Here is a 24062-nt window from a genome sequence, read left to right on the forward strand (position 1 = left end):
AAAGTTTTAAAACTTTTTAATATTTGAAACGACAATATATATAAGACACCTGTAAACGACACTCTTAATACACTTGCACCTTTTTTTTTCATTTGGACTAATGTTTTGTGCCATGGAGCTAGACCAATGAGCTATTACGCTTTAACCAAACGATGGTATGTTTCAAGCTTATAGTTATATATCCACTATTAACTTTTCATATTTGAAACGACATATATAACACTTACATGCAAACGAAATTCTTAATATACTTACACTCTTGATTTTTTTTCCCCATTTGAACTCTTGAAATCTATTACAACTTGTGTACCATGGAGCTAGACCAATGAGCTATGAACCAAAAATCGGATAAAAATCAATATTCAAATCGGTCCGAAATCGAAATCTGGAGCCACGTTAAATAATCAAAATTTGAATTCGGATAACCGATCCAATTTCAAAAATTGGACCGGGTATCGGTTTTGATTTTAGAAAAATCAAGATATCGGTTATATAAACGATTTTTTTATTATTATTTAAAAATTAAATTATAAAAAAATTAAACTTAAGTCTTTAACTTTAGTCAAACCTCACAATTCTGAAAAAAAAAAAAAAAAAAAGACCTCACGACTTTTAATTTGATATTTTTATTTGACAAGTTCATTTGCTATTTATTTATTAAAACTAATTTATTTTAACTTTATGTCATAATAAATAGATGATGGTCAAGTTGTCTCATATATCAACTCCTACTGCTACTACTACAACTTGATTATGTGATCTTTCAAGGTAATGTTGTTAGTATGGTTTCTATTGTATGTTTGCTTTATTATGATCATGTTGTAATTTTTAATTTTATATTATGATATTTGCATATTTAGGTAGTTGGAGACGAGAATGTATGGATTCGTGAAGAGATATGTCCTTTTGAATTTTATTTTTTATTCAGTTTTAGATTATGAACTATTATTTTGGAGCTTTATATGACTTGTTTGTACTTAAATTTTGGTCATTATAGTAGTTTTAGAACCGGATATGGATTTTAAAAAAACGATAACCGATTTTTTAAAACTAGATATAAAACTGGGTCTAGAATTTGAAAATTCAGATAACTAAATTTTGAAAATCGCAGATTGGACCAGATATTGGATTTAAGAATCTAGATAATCGAATTTCGGTTTTAGACTAAATTGTACCGAATATTGGATCGAAATTTATATAACCACACGGCTATAGTGAATTGGGATATAACCCACCTTTGGTTAATTTCTTGTAAATAGTCAAGTGGATTTATTAACAGATTAGTAAAAGACTTATTTAACTCAGCCAAACATATAAAAAAATAGGTAATTAATAGGCTGCCACGTATGCAAGTTGGCTATTTACAACGTATTTACCAAAGGTTGGCTAATTTACAATTCATATAGTTTAGGTGGCTTACGTAACCAATTTTTTGTATAAAAAATGTCAAAAACTGAATCGAACCGATCAAGTTTTAGCTTTAATGGTGATTTCTTTCAAGCTTATCGTTAAATCCACTATTAACTTTTCATATTTGAGACGACATATAAAAGACTTACATGTAAACGACACATAACAAATAAATAATACAATCTTTTGTTGCTTCCAAGATTATAGTTAAATTTCCAACTAATGTAAGTCACATACTTCACCAAAAAAAAAAAATAGGATAAGAAGCCCATTAACTAAAGAAAATCCACCAATCTAAATTATTATAGTGTAAAAAAGGGTGTTTTGAGTTAAATGTAGTTTTGGTAGATGGTTCTTTTATAGGAGTCATGGAATTTTTTTAATACCAATTAACGCAAACATTATTATATGTAGGTTATTAATTTGTTATGCAAGTATTTGAAGAAGATAGACCAGCAAAAATATAATAATCTTGAGTGTGTGTGTATATATATATATATTTGCCTTCCCAACAAAAGAATATGATAAGCTTTGAAAACGCACGATTTGCAATCATTTTCAAACAGAAACATTCTAAATATGGGATATACATTGGAATTGAGTCATATCTAGAGAACTCCCCTTGCTAATTGATTTTCTTATCGTTTCTTATGAATCTATGATAGCCAGTTGGCTAGCATCATCATAGATATAACGCCAGACTATAAGTTGTAATCCAATGATTCCAATCGATCAAACATAAAGTACCGGGTTTCTATTTTTAAAATAGAGTAAAGCTATTGGGCACGATTAACGACTCAAAACGATCCACTCACGTGTTGACACGTGGCAACGAACTGTCACGTGTCAACACGTGAGTGGATCGTTTTGAGTAGTTAATCGTGCCAAAAATTAATTCTGTTTAAAATAACATATAAATGTTTAAAAAGATATTTATCCTGCTCTCTTTTCTTTTCTTTTTAATATATATTGATATTGTGTGTTGTCTTATTTACATAATAGTAGAACAATTAAGAAAAGAACAAATTCACAAAATATGCTAGAAAATATATGTATTCTACTTTTGTTTAAAATTGTTCAGGAAAAAATCCAACTATTAATAATTTACTTGGATATGTGTTCTATATTTTTTTTATTCGTATTCTAAATTCCATGAATTTTTAAAAATTATTTTGAAACGCATTCAAACAATAATGAAAAAAATAAAAAAAATATAATCAAGTTGAAATAGATTTAAAAAAATTATATATATGCCTCGAAAATATTGACATCAAGTGCATGTCGCCTAATATTTATGTTAAAGATACACGTGTTCGATTGAGTAGTCAAAGGGAGATTGGGTTTGGGGTGCTATTATTTAAAGCAAAAGCTATTTGGAAATTATAAAATGCTGTATAGCATTTCGTCAATAATGACGATCTCGTTTTATTTTGACTTTACCTATTTAATATAATCTTCTTGTTCCTTTATTTGTCTGCATTGCACTTAAGCTCTATATCACCCTATACTAATAAATGCACAAGAAAGGTGTACGTCCTTTTCCATTACTTTTCTAATTTGACTATGTTCACATATGATTCACGTCAAGCTCATCTCCTTATAGAGAAGAAACGTAAAAAAAAAAAAAAAAAAAAAAAAAAAAACAAAAAACAAACAAACAAAGAGAGAGAGAGAGAGAGAGATGATTCTCATTAATTCTGATGGACTTTAATTACAGTATTTTATATTATTGCTGAATATCTCAACGAATTACAGTTATAATTAGAGCGGGTACTGCAACTTTGTAACAAACTGAGCACGTGTAAGACACGTGACTCACTTACGCTTACGTGTGTGAGCTCATGCTGAGTTATGCCAATCAGAAGATGATTGTATACATCAGATAGCCTTTGCTCATCACCCCATTGAGCTGGACATTCTTCTACTTCGAGATTCAAACAACGACTGAGCTCATTGAATAGCATATCTAGATACGATTTGGTGAAGAGATCTGCAAGTTGTTCGCCAATGAGAATATAGCGAACATCGATGACCTTGCTCGAGACAAGGTCGCGAATAAAGTGCATGTCAGCTTCGATGTGTTTAGTTCTCGCGTGGAAAATTGAGGCTAGCAACCATGCTTCTTGAAGGTCTCTATTCAAGAACACGTTGTTGACATCGATTTGATGAACGTCCCAAACTCGAGTCACAGCGAGTGCGATGATGATACAAATTTTTGGTTGTTTAATCACTGGATTGAAGGTTTCAAAATAGTCCGCGCCAAGAGTTTGTTGAAATCCTTTGTCTATAAGACGTCCATGAACCTATTTATGTAACCATCGAGTTTGTATTTCATCAAGTACACCCATTTATTATCAACAAGTGACATATCCGATGAGTATAGGATCAATTTCCAAATGTTTTTCTCAGTGGTGTTCGTAACTCTTCATCCATTGCAAATTTCTAATGGGGATCAGAGAAGGCTTCTGATAGAGTATAAGGTTCAACAACAGTCACATGGTTGACGAGACCAAAATGATCAGGTAGGTGATTTGGTTTGTAGATTGATGACTTAGCTCTGGTTTGCATTTGGTATGTTGAATTTGGTGCAAGTCTAATAAGTTTAGGCACGTGGGAGCTAAGGCTTTGTTCATGATGTGGATTGGGTTATGGATTTGGTTGGGATTCTAGGGACTGAGATATGCATGAGCCAGGTGAGTTGTTTAGTGTACTATTTGACTGTGACATTGGCGAGGGTTGTGATTCTATAGGCAATATATGGTTTGCTGGTTTGTAGATCGATGACTTAGCTCTGGTTTGCATTTGGTGTTGTAGTGTTTGGTAACTAGATAGTTTGTTGTGGTTGTTATGTTTGAGCGTCTTGTGTGGAGAGTAAGGGAAAACATGTTTTGAAAGAAAAATGGTGCTCGTTGAAAGTGGCGCTTTTTGCTACATACGCTTTACCATACAGTTCTAAGAATTTATAAGCTTTGTGAGCATCACTATAACCAACAAACACACATAATTATGAGCTAAATTCAAGCTTATTTGTGTTATAGGCTTTTAGATGTGAATAACAATCAACTCCAAAGATTTTTAGGAATTTTGGGTCAAAGTTATGTTTAACGGCTATTTGGTATGGTGACTTGTGATTTAAGACAGAGCTAGGCATGCGATTTTGTAGATAACATGTTGTTGAGAACGCATACCACCGGTATTTAACAGGCATTGAGCTCTCTGTAAGAAGTGTCAGGCCTAGTTCGACCACATGCTGGTGTTTCCTTTCGACTCGTCCATTCTGTGGATGTGCGTGTGGACAAGGATGGAGAAAGGTACTGCCGGCCTTGGGCTATAAGGCGGGCTGCTAGGCCTAGGCCTAGGGCCCCATATGTGGATGGGCCCCCAAAAAATTACACATTTTGCCTATTTTTAAGAAAATTTACATTTTTTACCCTAAAATTTTACACTTTTGACCCATTTTTTAAAAAATTTACATTTTTTACCCTTAAAATTTAAATTTTTATTAGTATTATAGGACCCCAAAATATTGAATGCCTAGAGCCCCCGGTGAGTTTGGGCCGGCCCTGGGGAAATGTGATGCCAAGTTGCTTTAGCACATGCTGAAGTGAGCGAAACTTGCATCCCCGATTGGTTTGGAGACACTTTAACTTGGTGTTGAAGACCCTTTCTGTGTGAACCATGAACACATTGAACACTTGCTTGGGTTCATCTTTGCTATGTAGTGGATATAGCCAAGTATATCGAGTGTTGTCATCAAAAAATGTTATGTAGTAGTGATAACCTTTAGTGGATGGCATTGGTGTTGCATAAACCATGTCAAGCGGAGTAGATGCATGATACGAAGACCCGGGATAAGGTAAGTGACACGATATGCCTATGTGATAAGCATCACAAAACTTGACAAATTTGATACTACGATCATTGATACTGAATTATTTTATTACATGAGATAGAACTTTAGGAAACGGATGCCCAAAACATTTTGTGCCAAGCAATGCTAGAGTTAATCTGATTATTACAAGTTCTTTTAGTTTTAGATTGAAAGATACCAGTACATCTACAACAACATCAACATCATCGAGAGCATTATCTGGTGACTTGCTTAAATTTAGAGATGTGGCTTTGATCACGCCTGTTTTTCCACTGAGCTTTGACAAATCAAGCATGTACAAGTCATCTTTAAGAGCACATGTTAGAAAGACCCGCCTCGTTGTCTTGTCCTTAATTACACATGCATCGCAAAAAGATTCAACAACCACATCATTATATGTTGTGAATTTAGAAACGCTAACAAGATGCTTTGTAATTTTTGGCACGTGTAGTATGTTTTTAAGGATCTGAAACTTAGGCTTAGTGTTAATCTTTGACTCGCCAGTGTGAGTTATAAGAATGGAATTACCATTTTCTATGATAAGCTTTCATTTTCCTTTGTAGCTAATTTCCGAGATCGTTAGATGGTTGAGATTGGAAGTGATGTGATCGGTAGCACCACTACCAATACACCATGATTGATCGTCTGTCATCTCTTCTAATTTCATGAGAGCTAAGGACTGGGGAGTGGTGGAGTTAGTTGCATTGTAGCTAGATTGAAATTGTTGGTCAAACCTGTACCAGTACGACGACGAAGAAATGACTAGCTTTGTTGCAGATTTGGCAAATTGGGACGATTTCCGGGACCACCACATCCTCTAGCCCTTCGTCCATGTCAGAGAGCCGCTGCTCATCTTCTTACTTCTAAACTAAAAATCGCAATATATACTATATTACACACAAATAAGTTATGCGAGCGACTCAAATAAGGTTAGTGAGAGTGACAATAAAGATTTATTTTCTGTGAGATAATCCGTGTGATAGGAAGATCGATTGTGTAATTGTACAAAATATAAAAGTTTTTTTTTGTGATTTGTACGTATATATTAAAAATATTAAAAATAAAAACTGAGAATTCAGAAATCAAACTCAAGAGTGTCCTATAAGGTAAACATAAATTTAAGCAGAGAAAACTACTAATAACAATTTAAAAGACTAAAAATTACAATCCTAGCTGAGTTCAAAATAATTTATATGGTTTTTAGTGTACTTCAATTATAAATAAATTATAGGTGTCAGTTTCTAATTAAATATAAAAAAAGTAAATAAAAAAGTGGATGGATTATTTGCTGTAGTATACATACATAAACTAAAAGGACTAAAGAGCAAAAGTCTATAACTTCGGGGGAAGGGTTTATTATCTACAGTATATGCGTGACAACCAATCGGAGTAAGCCAAATATCCCTTTTCTCTTTACCATTATGCTCGTGATATGGCTATCTATTAACTTTTTGTAGTTAAAGTTAAAGAGTCTCTTATTGACTTCAGAGTAACACATATTGTTTACCAAACCCCTAAACTATCACGGGATTCAGTTATTGGGCTCTTTAAATAATTTTAATTTATATGCGCGACTTTTGTTTTAATTAATTAACTATTAGAGCTAATAATTGGTGGATGAGTTATTCCATCTAACTACGTACAAAGACTTTATACAATTGATATATCAATCATAAGCATATATTATATATTTAATCATTGATAATGGTAGAATATTTATGCGTACGTATAGCTCTTTTCTTCTTTCTTGTTTTACGTCTTTTAAGTTTTAACTCGCGTGATATTATTATAATTATTAAAAGGCTTCCATAACAAACATTTGAAGAAGTATATTTGCGATGTATCAAAGACTTTATTTGACTTGTTCAAATACTCAAACCCTCTAATTAAATATTATATTTATCAGAATACATTTTTCGAATATATATATATATATATATATATATAGGATAACCATGACGGAAACGAGGAAAGGAAAAGAGAAAGACAAAACATGTTGTAACTTGTAATCAATTAGTTACAATAAAACAATATACTATATATACTTCTCCGCCAACCTAGAAAGTCCAACTATTCCCAGTTGAATTGATCATAATCTAATTAAATGCGTAACAAAGAACAAGCCAATGAATTAATCCCAATATGATGGAAAAAAACAGCAGATATTTTATTCGGATTTTTTTTATTTTTTTTATGTACACACATATACACACATACATGTATATAATTGGAAATTGTTGATCATCATTGTTTGCGCTGTCAAGTACAGCTTTGATTCAAAAACATTATCTGTTTCTGTTGTCACATATTGAATTATTATTTTTATTTTTCTTATTCCACCGTTATCCACTCTGTATAGTCTCAAGAAGACTCGTCGGGATTTCCGCACACGAACCGACCATCTCTCTCTCTCTCTCTCTCTGTCTCTGTGATTATGCCACGTGGCAGTGGCGTCATATCTACGTTGTGGTGACGCAACGTTGTTGCTGTCTCCAGAGCTGTTGACTTTGACTCCGGTGATTACGGTTGCGATGATGATGAATGGGGTTTTGTTTCACAGCTTCCTCGTGACATCTCCGAAACCCTAACCTTTCTTGATCAACTTCTTGATGAACTAGTTCCCGATCTTCCTGAATACACTCCATGTCGTTTTTCGTAACGTTTTTGTTGTCGTTTTTTCCGTCTTCTTCCCCGGTGACGACGAAGTGCAATCTGAGCCGTCCGTCTTCGCGGGAAGCGCGGAGAATCTCCGGCCGATTGATCTTCACCTCCGTGAGCTCCAACCTTCCGTCCTTCCTCACCGGCCGGAGAAAGAAGCTCGGATGACCGTTCCGATCAAGCGAAGGAAGCGGCGGAGGAAACCGCCGCGGCGGATTCTTCTCCGTCGTCGCCGATCGCCTCCTCGCTGCTCTCCTCCATTCTCCGGCAATGCTGCTCGCCGGCGGCGATGAAATTTCACAATCGCCGGTGGTTCCGTCGGATCTGCGTTCCTCGGAGCTCTCGGAGCCGAGACTCTCCGTGCAAGAATCAAGGCCGTCCACGGTGGCGTCGGACCAGATCGGCTCGCCTGAGGATTCCCCGGCGGACGCCGGAGTAACGAGGTCTACGAGGCCTCTGGACGAAGTCGGACTATTATAATTAGGGTTTACGATTCTCTGCTGACGAGTTGTCTCGGCGGTGGTGGTGGTGGTGAGAGAGAGTAGAGAGTCTACGCTCTTTCTGCAGAAGCTAATCATGATCGGAGCGAAGAGAAATCTGATGTTGAGAATCAGAATGAGAAATAAGGGTAAAGAAACGCATAGAGCTAATAATGTGTAGTGTAGAGAAATAAGGGTCATCAACATAATGATTATATATCACTCTCTATTTCTTTTTGCCCTTTTTGTTGTTTTTTCTCTTTTTTAAAATATAGGACGGTGATAAAAGTGTAGAGCTTGGGAGATGAGGGTATAAATAATATCCTCACGCCAAAGATAGAGACAGAGACGGAGGAGGGTAGATGTGGAAATTTGGAATGGCCAAGGAAGTGCCAGCGAGGCAGAAAGTTGTGTGAGAATTAATTAATTAATTAAATAATAATGAAAATGAGGTGGAGCGATAGAGGAAGATACTAGTGTCTCTCGATCGGATCTTCAATATATTTCCTTCTTAACTTTTCCTTTGTTCTTCTTCACTTCCACAATTTGAATATTTTTAAATTTATGCATGATTTTTTGTATTTTGTTTATATACATACATAATATATGTATATATATATATATATATAAATATGTTCTCTCTTTTATCTCTATCTCATAAATGATGAAGATTGGGGACTTCTTGGTCCTTTTTTGTTTTATTATCACTGCTTAACCGTCGAATCACAATTTACAGCTTAAAATTGCTCTACGCAAGTATTGTTTATTACTGAGAGTCGTTGATAGCAATCCAATACGTAAATATATGTGCTGCGTTAATTTGGATAATTTCGATTTTGCGTTGAAACTTGAAGCCCCACAACGGAAAAAAAAAAGATAAAAGTTAAGACTTGGTACTTTACTATTTGTGCATATATATGTTGCGTTTATATTTATTGAAATATGTACTGGTGAGTGTGTGGCTAAATTGTAGGATGTTATTATCACTTTTTAGTTGACTCGTGCTTGGCGGAAAAAAAAGTGGGGGACAGTTTGGGATTGTATTATTATTTTTGCTGACATGGTAAGGATATTCTTGGATCATTGCATAAATAGGGAATCTAGATTGCTTTCGTTAGCTGCCACAATTATCTGTATAAATTATCCTGAATTCCTGATTTGTTATAGGACCGTTACTTTGCCTACGTATGCATGTCGTTCCACCAAATAATATATATGTATATAATATGTGTTATTTTTTTTTAATATTCCACATATATGATTTTATTTTTCACACGTTGATTGTTCATTAAAATGTGGGGATATTTCTAATACATAATTCATTGGAAATTGTACTATTAACTGTCAACTAATGTAAAGTTTTCTCTAGAATGTTTTATATCGGTTACTGGTAGCAAATACGCTATAATTAGATCTGTTGCAGTTAATGACTTGGGAAATGAGAGTTTTAATTTATTAAATTAAAATGCCAAATATATTTCTAATAGGAACTATCGTGATGAAGATAGCAATATTAATTTATGTAGAACTAGTTTTTTTTTTTTTTTTTTTTTTTTAAAAAGATAGTAATATTAACATATCTAGATCTAGCTAATACACATAATAGATGCCTTACACTAGTGAAAGCTCAATCATGTTCCTAGTACTCTTGCATGTCTTGAGTTATAAGACTGTATATTCTTGGGTTTTATACTTGTCTTTTAGGTTTGATCTTGGAAAAGATGTTAAGTATTGCATGTTCATATATTATGCTATTTTAAGATCCGGTCACACATTCACACAATTAGGTAGACAAGACATTTATGTCCCTGCATGAATCAATGGAATGAAAAAAAGGAATTGGTCATTCACGCTCTTATTGATCAAAGTTTGGCTATTGTCTATTGATCCTAGATATATATAAAGAAATGTGATTGGAGCAAGAGGGGTTGGAGTTTGTGAAAAGCCGTGCCAATAATGAAATGAATTTATTATTATTATTGTTTTATATGTGATCGATGAGAAGTGTGATAATATGGTCGAGTCGATGAGGATGAGTAGTCCGTTTCAAGCAAGCACATCGTGGTGGTAATCGTTGATATATTAATTTCTGCATGGATTTTGTCTTTGCATTTTGGAAAGCCACACACATCTTATCTCTCTATCTCGAGCTCACAAAACGTCACGGCCACGAACTAAAAAATCAAACACGCCATCTTTGATCATCAATTTTCTCATGGGCTGCTCTTCAAGTTCAACCACTGTAATGAGACCTAATAAACTACACACGTGTGGTTCACTTTTAGAGCCCACGGCCCAAACAGTAATCTCATGGTGCTGAATATTACTCTATATAGCTCTACGTATATATTTAAAAAAAAAAAATAGCTCTTCGTATATAGTACAACTTTCCCAGTTCAGATTGTCTGAGTTGTCTCTCTCTATATATAATATACTCGTGGAGTGATTATTATTATTATTTTTTATTAATATTTATCAAACAAGTGACGGTTAGCGAGTAAAAAACTAAGTTACGTGATACTTGAAATCAACCGCTGATATATATTGCTTTTGACAGTTATGATATAAGGTGGAACTCGCTCCTTAATGGCCCATCTATATAATTAGCTTAATTTCCTATTATTAACATTTCTTTAACTAACCCGTTTAGTTAAGAACTAGTGACATAAAAAAATGGGTCGCATATATTCTCTAGAACCAGGACTAAGATCTACTTGTATCAACCATTGAGTTTGAGTAGTGGAGCTTAATTCATCCGTAATCCATCCGGATTACGAAGACTATGACGATTGTACCGTAGATTGATGGTGTTTGAGAATTCTAGTCTTATAACGGTAAGCCATAGTTTCTTTTTTCTCTATTTATATTATAAGCGTCAATATACATAATTTATACTAACCTCTTTCAAAATGGTAAATATATAAATCTCAATTTGAGTTAATAGTGAAATCTAACGATTAAATTAACGTAATTCTTGCATTGTAAGTTAATAATATTGTTCTTTGCATTTTTTTAAGTATTTTTTAAAATGGTCGAATTTAGGACTCAAACGTATAATAAATTATTTGATACTATTATTCATAACATGATTCAGCACGTACAAATTAGAATTATACTTATCACCGAGGGCGATATTAATATATGAACCATAATTATATTATTAAACACCCCACATATATATATATATATATATATATATATTTATTTATTTAGTTCAACCCAATACCTCGACGAGTAGTGGGAAATATAGTGAAAAGAAAGCTACAGAGAGCCCCAACGCCCAAAGGCAAGTTCATGAACAAAGAGTCCCATTCAGATCCAGCGCCGGAGAAGAAACAGCTCTGAACATCAGAATCACTGAGAGCGAACACCAAGAACATGGCCAGAGACGCCACCGCGTGGACCAAGTCAACGAACCTCAGCTTAAACTTCTTCAAATTATCCCCTCTCTTCTCACCCCCATCACCATCATCATCATCATCGTCATCGTCAGCTTCGTCAAAGAGATAGAGACCAGAGAAAGTTGCGACGCCGTAGTGAATCTTTCCGTTGGCGTCGACGAAGGTGTCGGTGAAGGACGAGAGGAGGCAGAAGAGAGCGCAGACGGAGGTCAGAGCGGCGGTGAGGTATTTGTTCGGACTCCGACACAGTCCGTTGTTCGAGAACGACGGAGCAAAGGTCTGGAAAGCGAGGACCGTCCCGGTCGGAAGGAGGTTTGCGAGGTTCGCCGCGCTGGCTAGGGTTTGGTGGACCGGTCCCGCGGGCCGGTTCGAGTACCGTTTTGTTCTCGCCGGAATACTTACTTGCGCCATAAGATATATGTATTCAGAGTTGTGTTAGGGTTAGGGTTAGTACTGCTAGGGTTTTTTATAGAGAGAGCGAGATAGAGATAGAGTTTGTGAGGTGTTATTAATTATGATAGCGTTAGGGACACCTTATAAGTGAGGAGGGCCTAAATCCATGTGGTGTATTGTGGGTTTATTGCAATTTTGGCACTCGTGTTTTTGTCGACCTAATGTATTATACAAATGTGGCGTACTGTGTTGTATTTCGTGTGTGCCATGCAAAACTGTTTGGATTCGATTGAGACTTCTTTAAGTAATTAATTGCCATTTTTTTTTTTGTGTGTGTGGATATTTTGTTATCTAAGTTTCAAGTACATATATATATATATATATATATATATATATATATATATATATATATATATATGACTAAAACTCCGACTTCATGTGTTGGGGCACATGGGGGTTTGAGTGGACGGAAGTCAAGATCGGGAAAGTTTGAGTCTTAAGGGTTTAGGTCTAATATCGTCATGCTTTTGAGCAAGTGTGTAAAAAACGACAAGAAGTTAGAGGTACGACAAGATGTATACCTCATAGAAAAAATATTCAGAAAAGGGTATTAAGAACCTTAAGTTTTCCAATAGCCACAGGCTTTTCTTTCGATCTTTTTTTTTTTTTTTTTTTTTTTTTTTTTTTTTTTTTTTTGAATAAGCGTGCTCTTTCGATCTTTCTATATGTCTTGTTCTTCACCATGTCCCATGTTTATATGATTAAACATTTAATTTGAGTAGTTATTTTAACCAATGTAGTTATAAGTTATAACAAGCTCAGGACATAAAGCCAACCCTTATTTAGTTAAATCTGTCCAAAACCTATGATCATTAAATATCCGCCTATTGTTTGTTTTTTTTTTTTTTTTTTTTTTTTTTTTGTGTGTCTAGTATCGTAGTAAAAAAAAATACCTACTAACAAAACATGTAGCTCGTAGTATATCAAATCTCTCTCTCTCTCTCTCTCTCTCAAATAAAAAAAAAATAACCCATAGATTAAGAAAACATAAATAAGAAATTACTTTATGCGATATTAACAGATATAAACTAATATAAAAAAAACTTATATATATATATAATGTTTGTGTTCTTGGCCGAGTTTTAGTGCTTTCGATTTTTTCGCTCTTTAAACTCAATCTGTTGGATATCTCTCATCTCCACATATATATCTTTCTTTTATTTCTTTGTAATATTTGTACTCATTATAAAAAATTCGTACTTTTTCAGGATGTGTTTGGGAAATTTTAACCAAAGTAAACCACTATAAACGAGTTACGAATTATGACTCAACAATGGTTTAAATTGGTTTATAATATTGGGATGACTTTAGAATTACAAATTTCAAAGAGCAAAATATAGAAGATTTTGAAATATTTGATTATTATTTCTGAATTATTTTTTATTTCTTGCTCTATATTATAAAGATTTGAGTTTGAGAATCTAAAAGACAACATTTTTGTTGTTGCTATTTTCAAGTTATTTGTTATTTTACTCATAAATTTAAGTATGATAGTTATGTCATTTCAATGTGGTTTTATAATAATTTAGAGCTAATTTGAAAATCTTATATTTTTATTTAGTTATATAACTAGAGTGCCGTAAAAATAGGAGAACACAAGAGAACACTCGGTAAAATTATTAAGTCAATATAAACCATCATAAATTTCTCTTGATTTTACTTTAAAAATTTACAAATTAGTCTACCCTGAAGAAAAAAAATACATCCTTAAGTTTGTAGTCTAGCACATACAATAAACAAATTATGGCGTTTAAAAAAAGTCACTAATTATCTATTTTTTTATAATTATTTTTAGAGAATTTTTTTCTAGAAGAAACTATATCAACCAGTCAAATAGTTAACATCCATTAAAATTATAGTCAAACTATTTAAATAATTAAAGAAATAGCTCAATATGTGCACGTCTCCATTATATGCATGATGCATGCGTCATGTCTTAATTTTAGTTATTTTCTTCATTTTTTAAATAATTTAGCTAGGCGTTTGATGGACTATATGACTAGCTAACTCCCCTTTTTCTATTGTGAACAAATTCAATCCTTCGGGCGTATGTAAAGTGTGGGCATAAATTGTACCAAAAATGTTCAAGTTCAATGGAAAATTTTGGGAATTGCAACAAATTAATAAAACAAACGATTTAGGGATCCACATGACAACACATTTAATTCTACATAGTTACGAAATAACAATACAAACTAATGGTCAAGTTAATATTGCATCTTAGTGAAGATCGATCAGTTTATCTCTTTGCAGTAATAGGATTCAATGATGCTTGAATCTCTTCAAGTGTTCGTCCCTTCGTCTCAGGAACCAACTTTGCGACAAACACGACGGTCAATCCACATATGATTGAGAATGTCAAAAATGTCCCTGCACAAGCGATCACCAACAAAACAATTTTTTCTTTTGTGTACAATTTTTCCAAACCGAATATAGAAACACACGTAATGTTCTGTATTTGTTTAAAATGTAGATCAATAAAAATGTTACCTGCTGAGCTAAAGTCCATGAGAAAGTTGAAAGCAAATGAGACCATCCAAGAACCTAACCAGCTAACCAGAGTCACTAGACTTCCCGCCGAGCCCTTCACGTTTATTGGGAATATCTGAAAATAGTAAAATGAATCAAAATTCATTACTTTATTTTTTTTCTTGATGGAGAATAGGAAAATTCGATACTTAGGCTGCCTTTGAATTCTCACCTCTGACATTATAACCCAAGGAATTCCTCCCATGCCTAGCGAGAAAAATCCGGTGTATATCTGGTTACAAAGGATTGAGCCATTATTAATGTAGATAATAAGACTGATAAAAATATTTTGGTAAATTAATTAATGGCTAATTTCAGTTACCAATACACCAGAAAGTGCCAAGATTGGAGTGGCATCCTTGAATTGTTGAAGTTCCTGAACATAATATACAATTTTAATGACAGTTAAGAACATGAATATATATATATATATATATATATATATATATATATATTTATTAATTTATATTATTCTGAATAGAAAAACGAAACCTGAAAGATGAATGACAACCCAACAAGAAAGCAACCTAAGCATGTTCCAGCAGAAGAGACCTGAAAGCAAGCGACAAAACCATTTGATAGTTAATTAATTAGGCTACGAAGCACCCATAAACCCGAAAAAATTCAATTTTTTTTATCTCACGAGAAGAAGCGGTCTTCGTCCGGATTTGTCCATCAAAACGACACCCAATGCGGTCATTGGAACCTGTGAAACAGAACAGATATCTCTGGTTTTGATTACAAATTTCCCGAGATTGATATCACGATAAATTAACTGAGAGTTGTTTACAACGAACCTGGACAGCGACCATCGCTATAGTCCCGATGCTACCAGAGAACCCTGTGATGTTCAACAAAAACCAGACGAGAGTTAAAACGGGTCAAGGAGTGAGGAAAATCAGTCAAACATGTGTACCAGCTGATATGAATATAGCACTTGCGTAGAACACAATGGCGTTCACTCCTCCGAATTGTTGCAACACCATTAATCCCACTCCAACCTAATCATCATCACATTGATACAAGGCTTTTCAAGTCATTTATGGCTCTCGGCTTAGTTAATCCAAGAGAAGAAAGAATGGGAAAAAATGGCTGACTATGAGCGAGCGAGCGTATCTCTGCTTGAATAGCCCGAGGACGCTTGCTTCGGGGAGTTTTCTAAGCGTTTCTGTGTACTCCTTTGACATTTTCAAAGCAAACAGCCGAAGAATTAGTACTCGCGAAAAGAAAAATCACACACACACACACATATCGTCTTTAAAGTTGGAAGCTTTACTTCGATTTCGTTGACTTCTCTAGAAATATTTACACCCTCTCCTCTGAGTCTTTGTAAAGCGGCTTCGCATTCATTCGCTCTCCCGATCTTTGCCTGCAAAACCATGTGATTTAGTTCAAAGGACAATTTGGAGAAGAGATATATAGAGGTGACTTACCAGCCATCTTGGCGACTCTGGAATGAAAAACAAAGCTGCGAGCTGTATCAGACACGGAATTATGCCTGGTAAAGTTGAAGAATATGATTTAACCGTTACCGAAATGACTTCTTTCAACAGAGTGAAAAAAGAAAGAAGAAGAGGAGAAATAAAAAATAAAAAAGTTACTAATGAGAGCCAAAGCACGCCAGTTCACAAAAGCCCCGATTAGGTATGTCATCGATAAACCGCAACATATCATCAGCTACAAAATCAAAAAATTCAGTATAGAAGTTGGTACTAAGTAAATATACCTTGTCTTTTTTTTTCTTTTTTCTTTTTTTTTTTACCTGATGAACTGTTGTAAAAGCCCCTCGGAGATTCTTTGGCGTTATTTCGGCTATATATATTGGTACCTGAGAAATTTGTAGAAACTAAGCATAATACTTACTTTCTTGAGGATAATTGGGAAACAAATTAAAATACAAAAAATTGATTACCACATAAGAGAGAAGTCCCATTCCATATCCCACTAGAAGCCTTCCAATGTCAAGCCACAGAGCAACCTTCCAACAAAAACATAAACTTCACTTAGAAAAACTGAAAATTTACATATCTATATATATATATATATATATATATATATATATATATATATATATATATTAGCATGGCTAAGTATTATAAACCTTTGAAAACACTATACAAAGCCATCCCACAACGCAGAATATCTCTGAAACGCCCATCGTCTGCTCAGAAAATTGGAAACAAGTAAGTAAAGAAGCCAATTTGAATTTTGAAGGCATTGCAAATCTGCTACAAGAGTAATTAAATTGATTTTTTTTTTTTTTTTTGTACTTACACCTCTTCTGCCAATGTAATCTGCTAATTTTCCACTTGCTATAGCGCCGAACATGGCTCCGATTGTCAATATCGAACCAAAAAGTGAGTACTGTTACATGAAATAAACAATAATCCAATAAACAAACAAAAAAAAATAATGAGTTATGAAATTCAATTGCCATGACTAACCAACCTGTGCTACAGTGAGACCTAATTCGTCGACGATTCCGATCTGCGCCGGCGAGGAATACCCTACCTGAAACACCACGCACAATAAGAACGATCATCGTTTCCTAAATTTCGATCGGACGGCCAGGATGGAGGGAGTAGAATACTTACGGCGGAACCAAACACATAGGATCCGGACACCGAAACGAAGGTTGTGAAGACGAGCATGGGTGTTGCAGAGGAAGAAGATCCATGGTGGTTGTTGTGACTGGTTTTGATCGTCTCGAGAAGAGGACTTTCCAATTGCTCTCCTTCTTCGATGCTTTCGTCGGCCATTTGTTGGAATGAAAGCTCCGAATTATTTGCTGAAGGTCACACTGTATTCAGTATAGAAAAACAGGAAGTGATGACACATATTAAATCAAATAAATAAATCAAATGGGTTGGAATTTTGGCGGTACTTGTGTGTCTTGTAGTCGTTGAGATTGTTATTTTAATTTTTTTTATATTTTATTTTATGGGAGTCGTTGAGATTTGTTGGTCTTGGTCTTCTATAGATTAATATAATCTAGGAATAAATGACATGAATGTCTCTTGAATTAGGCTCTTGTACCAACGTGTCTCTTATAATATAAAAACTCAATCTTTGTTGTCACACGGCAAAGTGAGGAAGGGTTCCACGAGTTCAACGGAGCTTCCCGACGGAGTTTTTAGAGCATTATCTGCAGCGACGAACCTCAATTGTTGCTCTCTTTCGGGAATTCATAGCATCTCTCCCAATTACATCAATCTTCTTTCCAAGCTCCGTTGATGACCTCTTCCTCTCTCCCGCTCTCTTTCCGATGCCTCTTCTTCACGTAAGTTCACCGAATCGACTCTTTGTTTTTGGTACTTGATTCGTACAAGTGTTGATTGCAAAGATAAAACCATCTCAGAGTCGGAGCTATAACCATGGCCAAAATCAACGGCTCGTCGAAACCCCCTCAACAAATCTCCGAGATGTTTCAGAAATTCACTATCACTTTCAAAAGTCGACTTCTTTGCCGAGGAAGACGAGGATGGGTCGGAAGATTCCGGTGGTCTCTCCCTCCTCGACTCGGCGGAGCAGATAATCGTCGTCATCAAACGTGCATAGTTAACTGACATGTCGATTTTAATTAGTTCTCGCTTTTTATTTTCTCTTTCTTTCTTTCTTTTCTTTTTTACCTGTTTGTTTTGTTATGTCTTGGTAATTTTTTATTTTTGTTAATAAATAACATGTGGATTTTACTAAACAACCCCTCATTCAAGTAGCTACGTGACAAAAGCGTGCATAATTAGCTGACGGGTTGCTCTCAGAATAGACGGAAGGGGTGTAATAAAAAACATTATATTGAAGGGGAAAAATCAAGTTTTTATATTATAAGGGGTACGTTTTTATAAAGGTTGTAGTTCACGGGGCATTTATGTCATTTAATCTATAATATATCAAGTTCTTCTCTTTACTTGTGTCTCTCACGTGTCCTAATTTGTTCTTACTCACTAATGACAAAAGGGACCGAATAATGTTCCAATTACAAGAATAAACATATTAATGTATTTTGATAGGAAAATTATTTGTTTTTTAAAGCTTATTCTTAGCCTTGGACATCTGGCGGTATCGGTGCTCTAATTTCGAAGCAAAACACATCCGATCGTTAACGGAACAAGAAGTTTTTGATCGTTAATGATCGGAAATTATACTTTTATTCTTTATTCTTTATTATTTATTTCTTTATTTCTCTTACTTAGTATCAACATTCAACGCTAAAAAAATATATACATAAAAAAATTAATTGTTTGGTAAAGAATAATTACTGTAAGATCTTAAATTTGTCATCTAATTAGTTAACAGTATAATAATTACTCGTCAAGGTTAAAATAAAAGCCATATCATATGTGATCATTTAATTTTAGAATATAATAATAATATGTAAATATAATATATTAGATATTAATATATATATATATATAAATATAATATGTCAATTAATTATTATTAATAAAATCAGTTACTAATTAACTATAGAATCAATTAACAGTATAATAATTACTCATCAAGCTTAAAATAAAAGTCATATCATATGTGATCATTTAATTTTAGAATATAATAATAATATGTAAATATAGTATATTAGTATTAATATATATATATATATATAAATATAATATTTCAATTAATTATTATTAATAAAATCAGTTACTAATTAACTATAGAATCAATGGCTATTATGCTTTCTATATGGTTATAGAACTATAAAAAATTGTCAGAAAATAAGGGCTAATAGAATCTAATATATGATTTATCGGAGCATAGTAAAAAAAACAGTAGTAACTAATGCATATTTACAAATGTGGATAACTTTTATACGAAGACGACTAAACAGATCACTGCTTCTCAAGATCATTATTATTCTCTCTAACTTAATTTGCTTCACTTCAAGCAATGTCTGGTCGGATTATGCAAAAAAAAAAAAAAAAAAAATTAAATGTCAAGCAACCAAACTCAGAAGAAATTTAAAATCATCGACGAGAACGCGACATGGATGCTTGGATTTCCTCTAAAGTCCTTCCTTTGGTCTCCGGGACTAGCTTTGCCACGAATATCACAGCTAAACCAGCAACGCCCGAGTACATGAAAAATGTCCCTGAATAGTACATATGTAGCGTAACCACTAAGTTACCCAAATGCCTTGAAGAAGAAGAAACAACATAGATAAATATATCAAACAAATTTCACTGAGTGTACCTGAAGAACTCCATTGCATAATGAAATCGAAAGTGTATACGATTAACCAAGAACAAGACCAATTAACCAGTGTCGTTACGCTTCCCGCCGAACCCTTCACGTTTACAGGGAATATCTGAAAAATATACATATAAACTTCAAGTGATTACATTCAAGTGATGCATATACGTACACGAAGTAAACTTGATTAACTAACTTTGCAAGTCGCTAACAATAATAAAATTGACAGTGACTCAGCATAAGCTGATATAGTCAGCTTTACTGTCTGTGTGTTTTAGCTAGAGATCAACTGTATAAATACATTATGTATTTATATATATAGTACCTCTGATATTATAACCCAAGGTAATCCTGCCATGCCTATTACACTTGACATGCCATACACCTGAACATAATAACATTATGTTTTAAATTGTTTACAATAATGGAAAATTATACGAAATAATTATTTGAAATTAATTGATTAAAAGTTTCAAATTTTCAACAAATTAGTCAAATTACGCTGTCAAAATATTTTTGACACTAAGATTACCATTTTTGACGATTATTATAAGCAAATCATTTAAAAAAAAAATCAATCCTAAGGTCGAAAAAGTTTTTGTAACTTGATTATTACACATTTTTGTTATTTCACTAATTTTAGACAAATTTTGACTAATTTACAAATCTCTTACTTTAAGTCTATTTAACTAAATCACCCTTTTTCTATATATTAGCAAAAGAATGTGAAATGATCATCAGTTCATGTGTTGAACAATAATACCTGAATAGAAATGAACACTACTGTGGGAGTCAGATCGTTCAAGTAATTCCAGTCCTGTGTATAAAAAAATTCAAAGCTATATATATAATCTTATCAAGAATCTTATAAACAATGTACGCAACTTTCATAGAGAATCGGTTCGATTGATACCATGAGTAAGAACGAGAAGCCAATGAGAGCGGAACTCAAACACATTCCTGCTGCAGAAATCTGCAATTTTTTTGCAATTATCTATCCAATTTCTTTATTTATTTATTTCCGCAACTGAAGACAAAAAATCAAAATCTACAACGAAAGTATCTTCACCATTAAAAGAGGCCGTCTTCCCAGTTTATCTGTCAAGAGTACGCCTATTACAACAGCCGGTATCTGCAATTTTAATTACATTATCGGTCGGGTATTTAAGCAATGTGTTCTTTATAAGTGTCTGGCAATATTATTCTTCCACCTTTGACCTAGCATTAACAAATTATATATTAAACAAGAAAATTAGAAAATGATGATTTACCGCGGAAACAGCTGTTGTAATTGTTCCGACTGTCGTTGAAAAACCTGAAAAGCGATATTAGGTTTTATAAGACATTCTTTCTTCTTCTTCTTCTGCCTCTTCAATTTTTGAGAGTTTGAAGCAAAGATTTTCTAGAACAAAATATGATTACCAACGGTTGAAAATATGGATTCTGTGTATGAAAGGAACGCGGCGCTCCCTGCAAATTGTTGCAGTACCATCAACCCAATTCCAACCTATGAGGGATTAATTGTGAAAAATGAGTTAATTATTGGTTCTAGACTTGACTTAATGATTTAATTCATAAATTATGATGTATGAGTTTGAGATGTCTCACAACGAGCGCATGAGCGTATCTCCGTTGGAACAAATCAAGAACTCTGTCCGGCTCTTGCTGAAAGGCCTCCGTATTATGCTGTCAAAAACATTAATTAATTCCTACTCTTTTGTTTAAATAGGAAAATATCAACAGTATCCATATGTTTAATCGAAACGTGCAATTTATCTCTTCAATTTTCAGAAATATCATAAATCTCCCTTCAATTTAATATAAATTACATATATCTTCCCTAAAAATATGTTATATCGCAAATACCACCATTTTCGTTTGTTTGTTACAAAATAAAATTTTTAACTTCCTAAAATATCCTTAATAAAATAAATATTTATTAAAAAAAATCAAAACTTCTTTTAAAAAAATATATATATATATATATATATATATATATTTAGGGGAGATATGTGTCATTTATATTAAACTGAAGAGAGATATCTCATATTTCTAGAAACTGAGAGGATAAACCGCGTATTTCGATTAAACACATGAGATACTGTTGATATTTTTCCCTTTTAAAATTTATGAAAACATATTGAATTTAATCAATTTACGATAATTTCAGCGGCTTCTGTTGAGATATCTACGTTCTTTCCCCTGAGACGCTGCAACGTGGCTAAAGTCTCTTTGGGCTTCCCAACTTTTGCCTACGAAGAAAGACACTAAATATTCTCATAATTATCATAAGATTTAAAACATAAGTATCGAAAATATTGACTCACTAGCCATCTAGGAGACTCGGGAACAAAGAACAATCCGAAAATATGTAACAGAGATGGAATAGCGCCTGAAAGAATTTTAAATAAATAAATTCATTTTGCTAATTAAATTTGATAAATTAAGCAGAGTATAGAAAGAAAAAGACGATCACCGATTAGAGCCAATTGACGCCATGTAACAACATCACCGGCGAAGAACATCAACGCAACACCGCAGCAAAGAGTAAACTGTTCGACAAATGAACAAAACAAAAAAAAATCAATCCAATTCGTTTTCGACTTGGCTCCTAAGCTAGTACAAATATTATGGTATTATTAACCTGAATCGCAGAAGTAAATCTTCCTCGAATCTCCTTTGGGGTTATTTCGGCAATGTAAACTGGTACCTATTTTAAGGCAAACAATGAATTGTTGAGCACAAAAGTCATACGAACAACATTTCTTGTTGTTGAAGTCATCGTTGCAATTACCGCATAGCACATAATTCCGTTGGAGATTCCTAGTAGCACTCGTCCAATGTCCAGACACACAACATTCTATGACAAAGAATATATATATATATATATATATATATATATATATATATATATATATATATATATATATATATATATTAAAGCACATTTTAATATGTAATGAAATATTTACCAGGTTGGTAATCATGGGGTAGAGAATAGAGAGAGAACCTTCCCAAATGCTATTGCAAGCCACCCAACTAAAGATAATATTTCTGAGACCCACATTGCCTGTGCCAATTACATTTTATTTAGGACATTACAACATATATTATAAAATATATTTATGATTTTTGAGATTTATGGTAATGAATGATTTAACATAAAAAAAAGTGTTCTAGCTAAATAGCTAACTGAAACTAAACACAAATTATAAAATAGTCGAGATTTGTTTAAAATTAATAAACTGCTAAAGATTTAAAAAAAAAAAAAACAACGACCATAATTTTATCTTATTCAAAAGTGTTATGCTTCATACTTTATTTTTTTTAATTTTCAAATAAAACTATCTACCGTAATGTGAAAAAGAAATTATTCAAAACATCTCACTTAAATTCAATGCAGACTACTAATGTGACAATTACATGATCAAAGTATAACACATCCAACCCTTGGAGAAATCCCACAACTCCTAAAAAAATTAGAAAAAATAAAAAACAGTTTTGAATTATTTGCAAATGGTCAGCACAATAATATTTTGTTTTGCAAATATACCCCCACGTGCCATGCACATTAGAACTCCGTTTATTCTTATATAAAATGTGTAGGGACTAAAATGCTTCAGATGGCAAAAATTAGGGACCATTTGAGCAAAATTTATAAAACAAAAAACTTACAGCTTTCCGACCAATGTGATCGGTGAGTCTCCCATTTATGAAACCACCAATCATTCCTCCGATCGTCAACATAGAACAAAACGCTGAGTACTACAAACGTATCACACACAAAAAAAAAACACTTGTCAAAGAAAACTTAATTATTAATATAATAGAAAATGACAATTAATACTGTCCCGTATATTGATTTCATATCTTACCGCAGCCACAGAGAGGTCTAAATCTTCCGTGATTTCGGATTGCGTTGGGGATGTGTATCCCATCTAATACCAATTAGTTTCATTCCAATTTAATTCACTTAAAAACAATATACAAACTACAATAATTTTATGATGACATGTAATATATATATATATATATATATATATATATATATATATATATATATATATTTGT

At 33.3% G+C, this 24062-nt stretch overlaps 4 protein-coding genes across 4 annotated transcripts; all 4 read right to left on the reverse strand.

The window, feature by feature from the left end:
• Positions 1 to 7447: 7447 nt before the first annotated feature.
• On the reverse strand, positions 7448 to 8681 carry LOC149382220 (uncharacterized). Its single transcript, XM_089601171.1, has one exon. It carries the CDS (start codon positions 8623 to 8625, stop codon positions 7741 to 7743), a length of 885 nt encoding a protein of 294 aa, XP_089457297.1. The 5' UTR covers positions 8626 to 8681; the 3' UTR covers positions 7448 to 7740.
• Positions 8682 to 11627: 2946 nt separating this feature from the next.
• On the reverse strand, positions 11628 to 12230 carry LOC149382221 (protein DMP10-like). The gene has a single exon (XM_089601464.1). It carries the CDS (start codon positions 12228 to 12230, stop codon positions 11628 to 11630), a length of 603 nt encoding a protein of 200 aa, XP_089457590.1.
• Positions 12231 to 14319: 2089 nt separating this feature from the next.
• LOC149382222 (sugar transporter ERD6-like 5) lies at positions 14320 to 17649 on the reverse strand. Its single transcript, XM_089601590.1, has 18 exons — positions 17396 to 17649; positions 17250 to 17312; positions 17076 to 17165; positions 16903 to 16962; positions 16714 to 16779; positions 16564 to 16629; positions 16403 to 16478; positions 16235 to 16299; positions 16078 to 16170; positions 15899 to 15979; positions 15718 to 15802; positions 15599 to 15642; positions 15445 to 15507; positions 15294 to 15353; positions 15124 to 15177; positions 14974 to 15033; positions 14763 to 14877; positions 14320 to 14642 (listed from the first exon to the last, which is right to left on the reverse strand). Exons 1-18 carry the CDS (start codon positions 17558 to 17560, stop codon positions 14512 to 14514), a joined length of 1437 nt encoding a protein of 478 aa, XP_089457716.1. The 5' UTR covers positions 17561 to 17649; the 3' UTR covers positions 14320 to 14511.
• A 2104-nt stretch (positions 17650 to 19753) lies between these two features.
• On the reverse strand, positions 19754 to 23754 carry LOC149382223 (sugar transporter ERD6-like 17). The gene is made up of 16 exons (XM_089601597.1): positions 23667 to 23754; positions 23002 to 23061; positions 22786 to 22851; positions 22636 to 22701; positions 22468 to 22543; positions 22319 to 22383; positions 22151 to 22243; positions 21600 to 21677; positions 21414 to 21498; positions 21263 to 21306; positions 21061 to 21123; positions 20905 to 20964; positions 20755 to 20808; positions 20317 to 20376; positions 19992 to 20106; positions 19754 to 19890 (listed from the first exon to the last, which is right to left on the reverse strand). Exons 1-16 carry the CDS (start codon positions 23736 to 23738, stop codon positions 19766 to 19768), a joined length of 1182 nt encoding a protein of 393 aa, XP_089457723.1. The 5' UTR covers positions 23739 to 23754; the 3' UTR covers positions 19754 to 19765.
• Between the last annotated feature and the right edge of the window lie 308 nt (positions 23755 to 24062).

The sequence above is a fragment of the Urtica dioica genome, chromosome 11 (genome assembly GCF_054948205.1).
Source record: "Urtica dioica subsp. dioica isolate 48M chromosome 11, U.dioica_male_clone48M_v1_H2, whole genome shotgun sequence".
NCBI classification, from domain to species: Eukaryota; Viridiplantae; Streptophyta; class Magnoliopsida; order Rosales; family Urticaceae; genus Urtica; species Urtica dioica.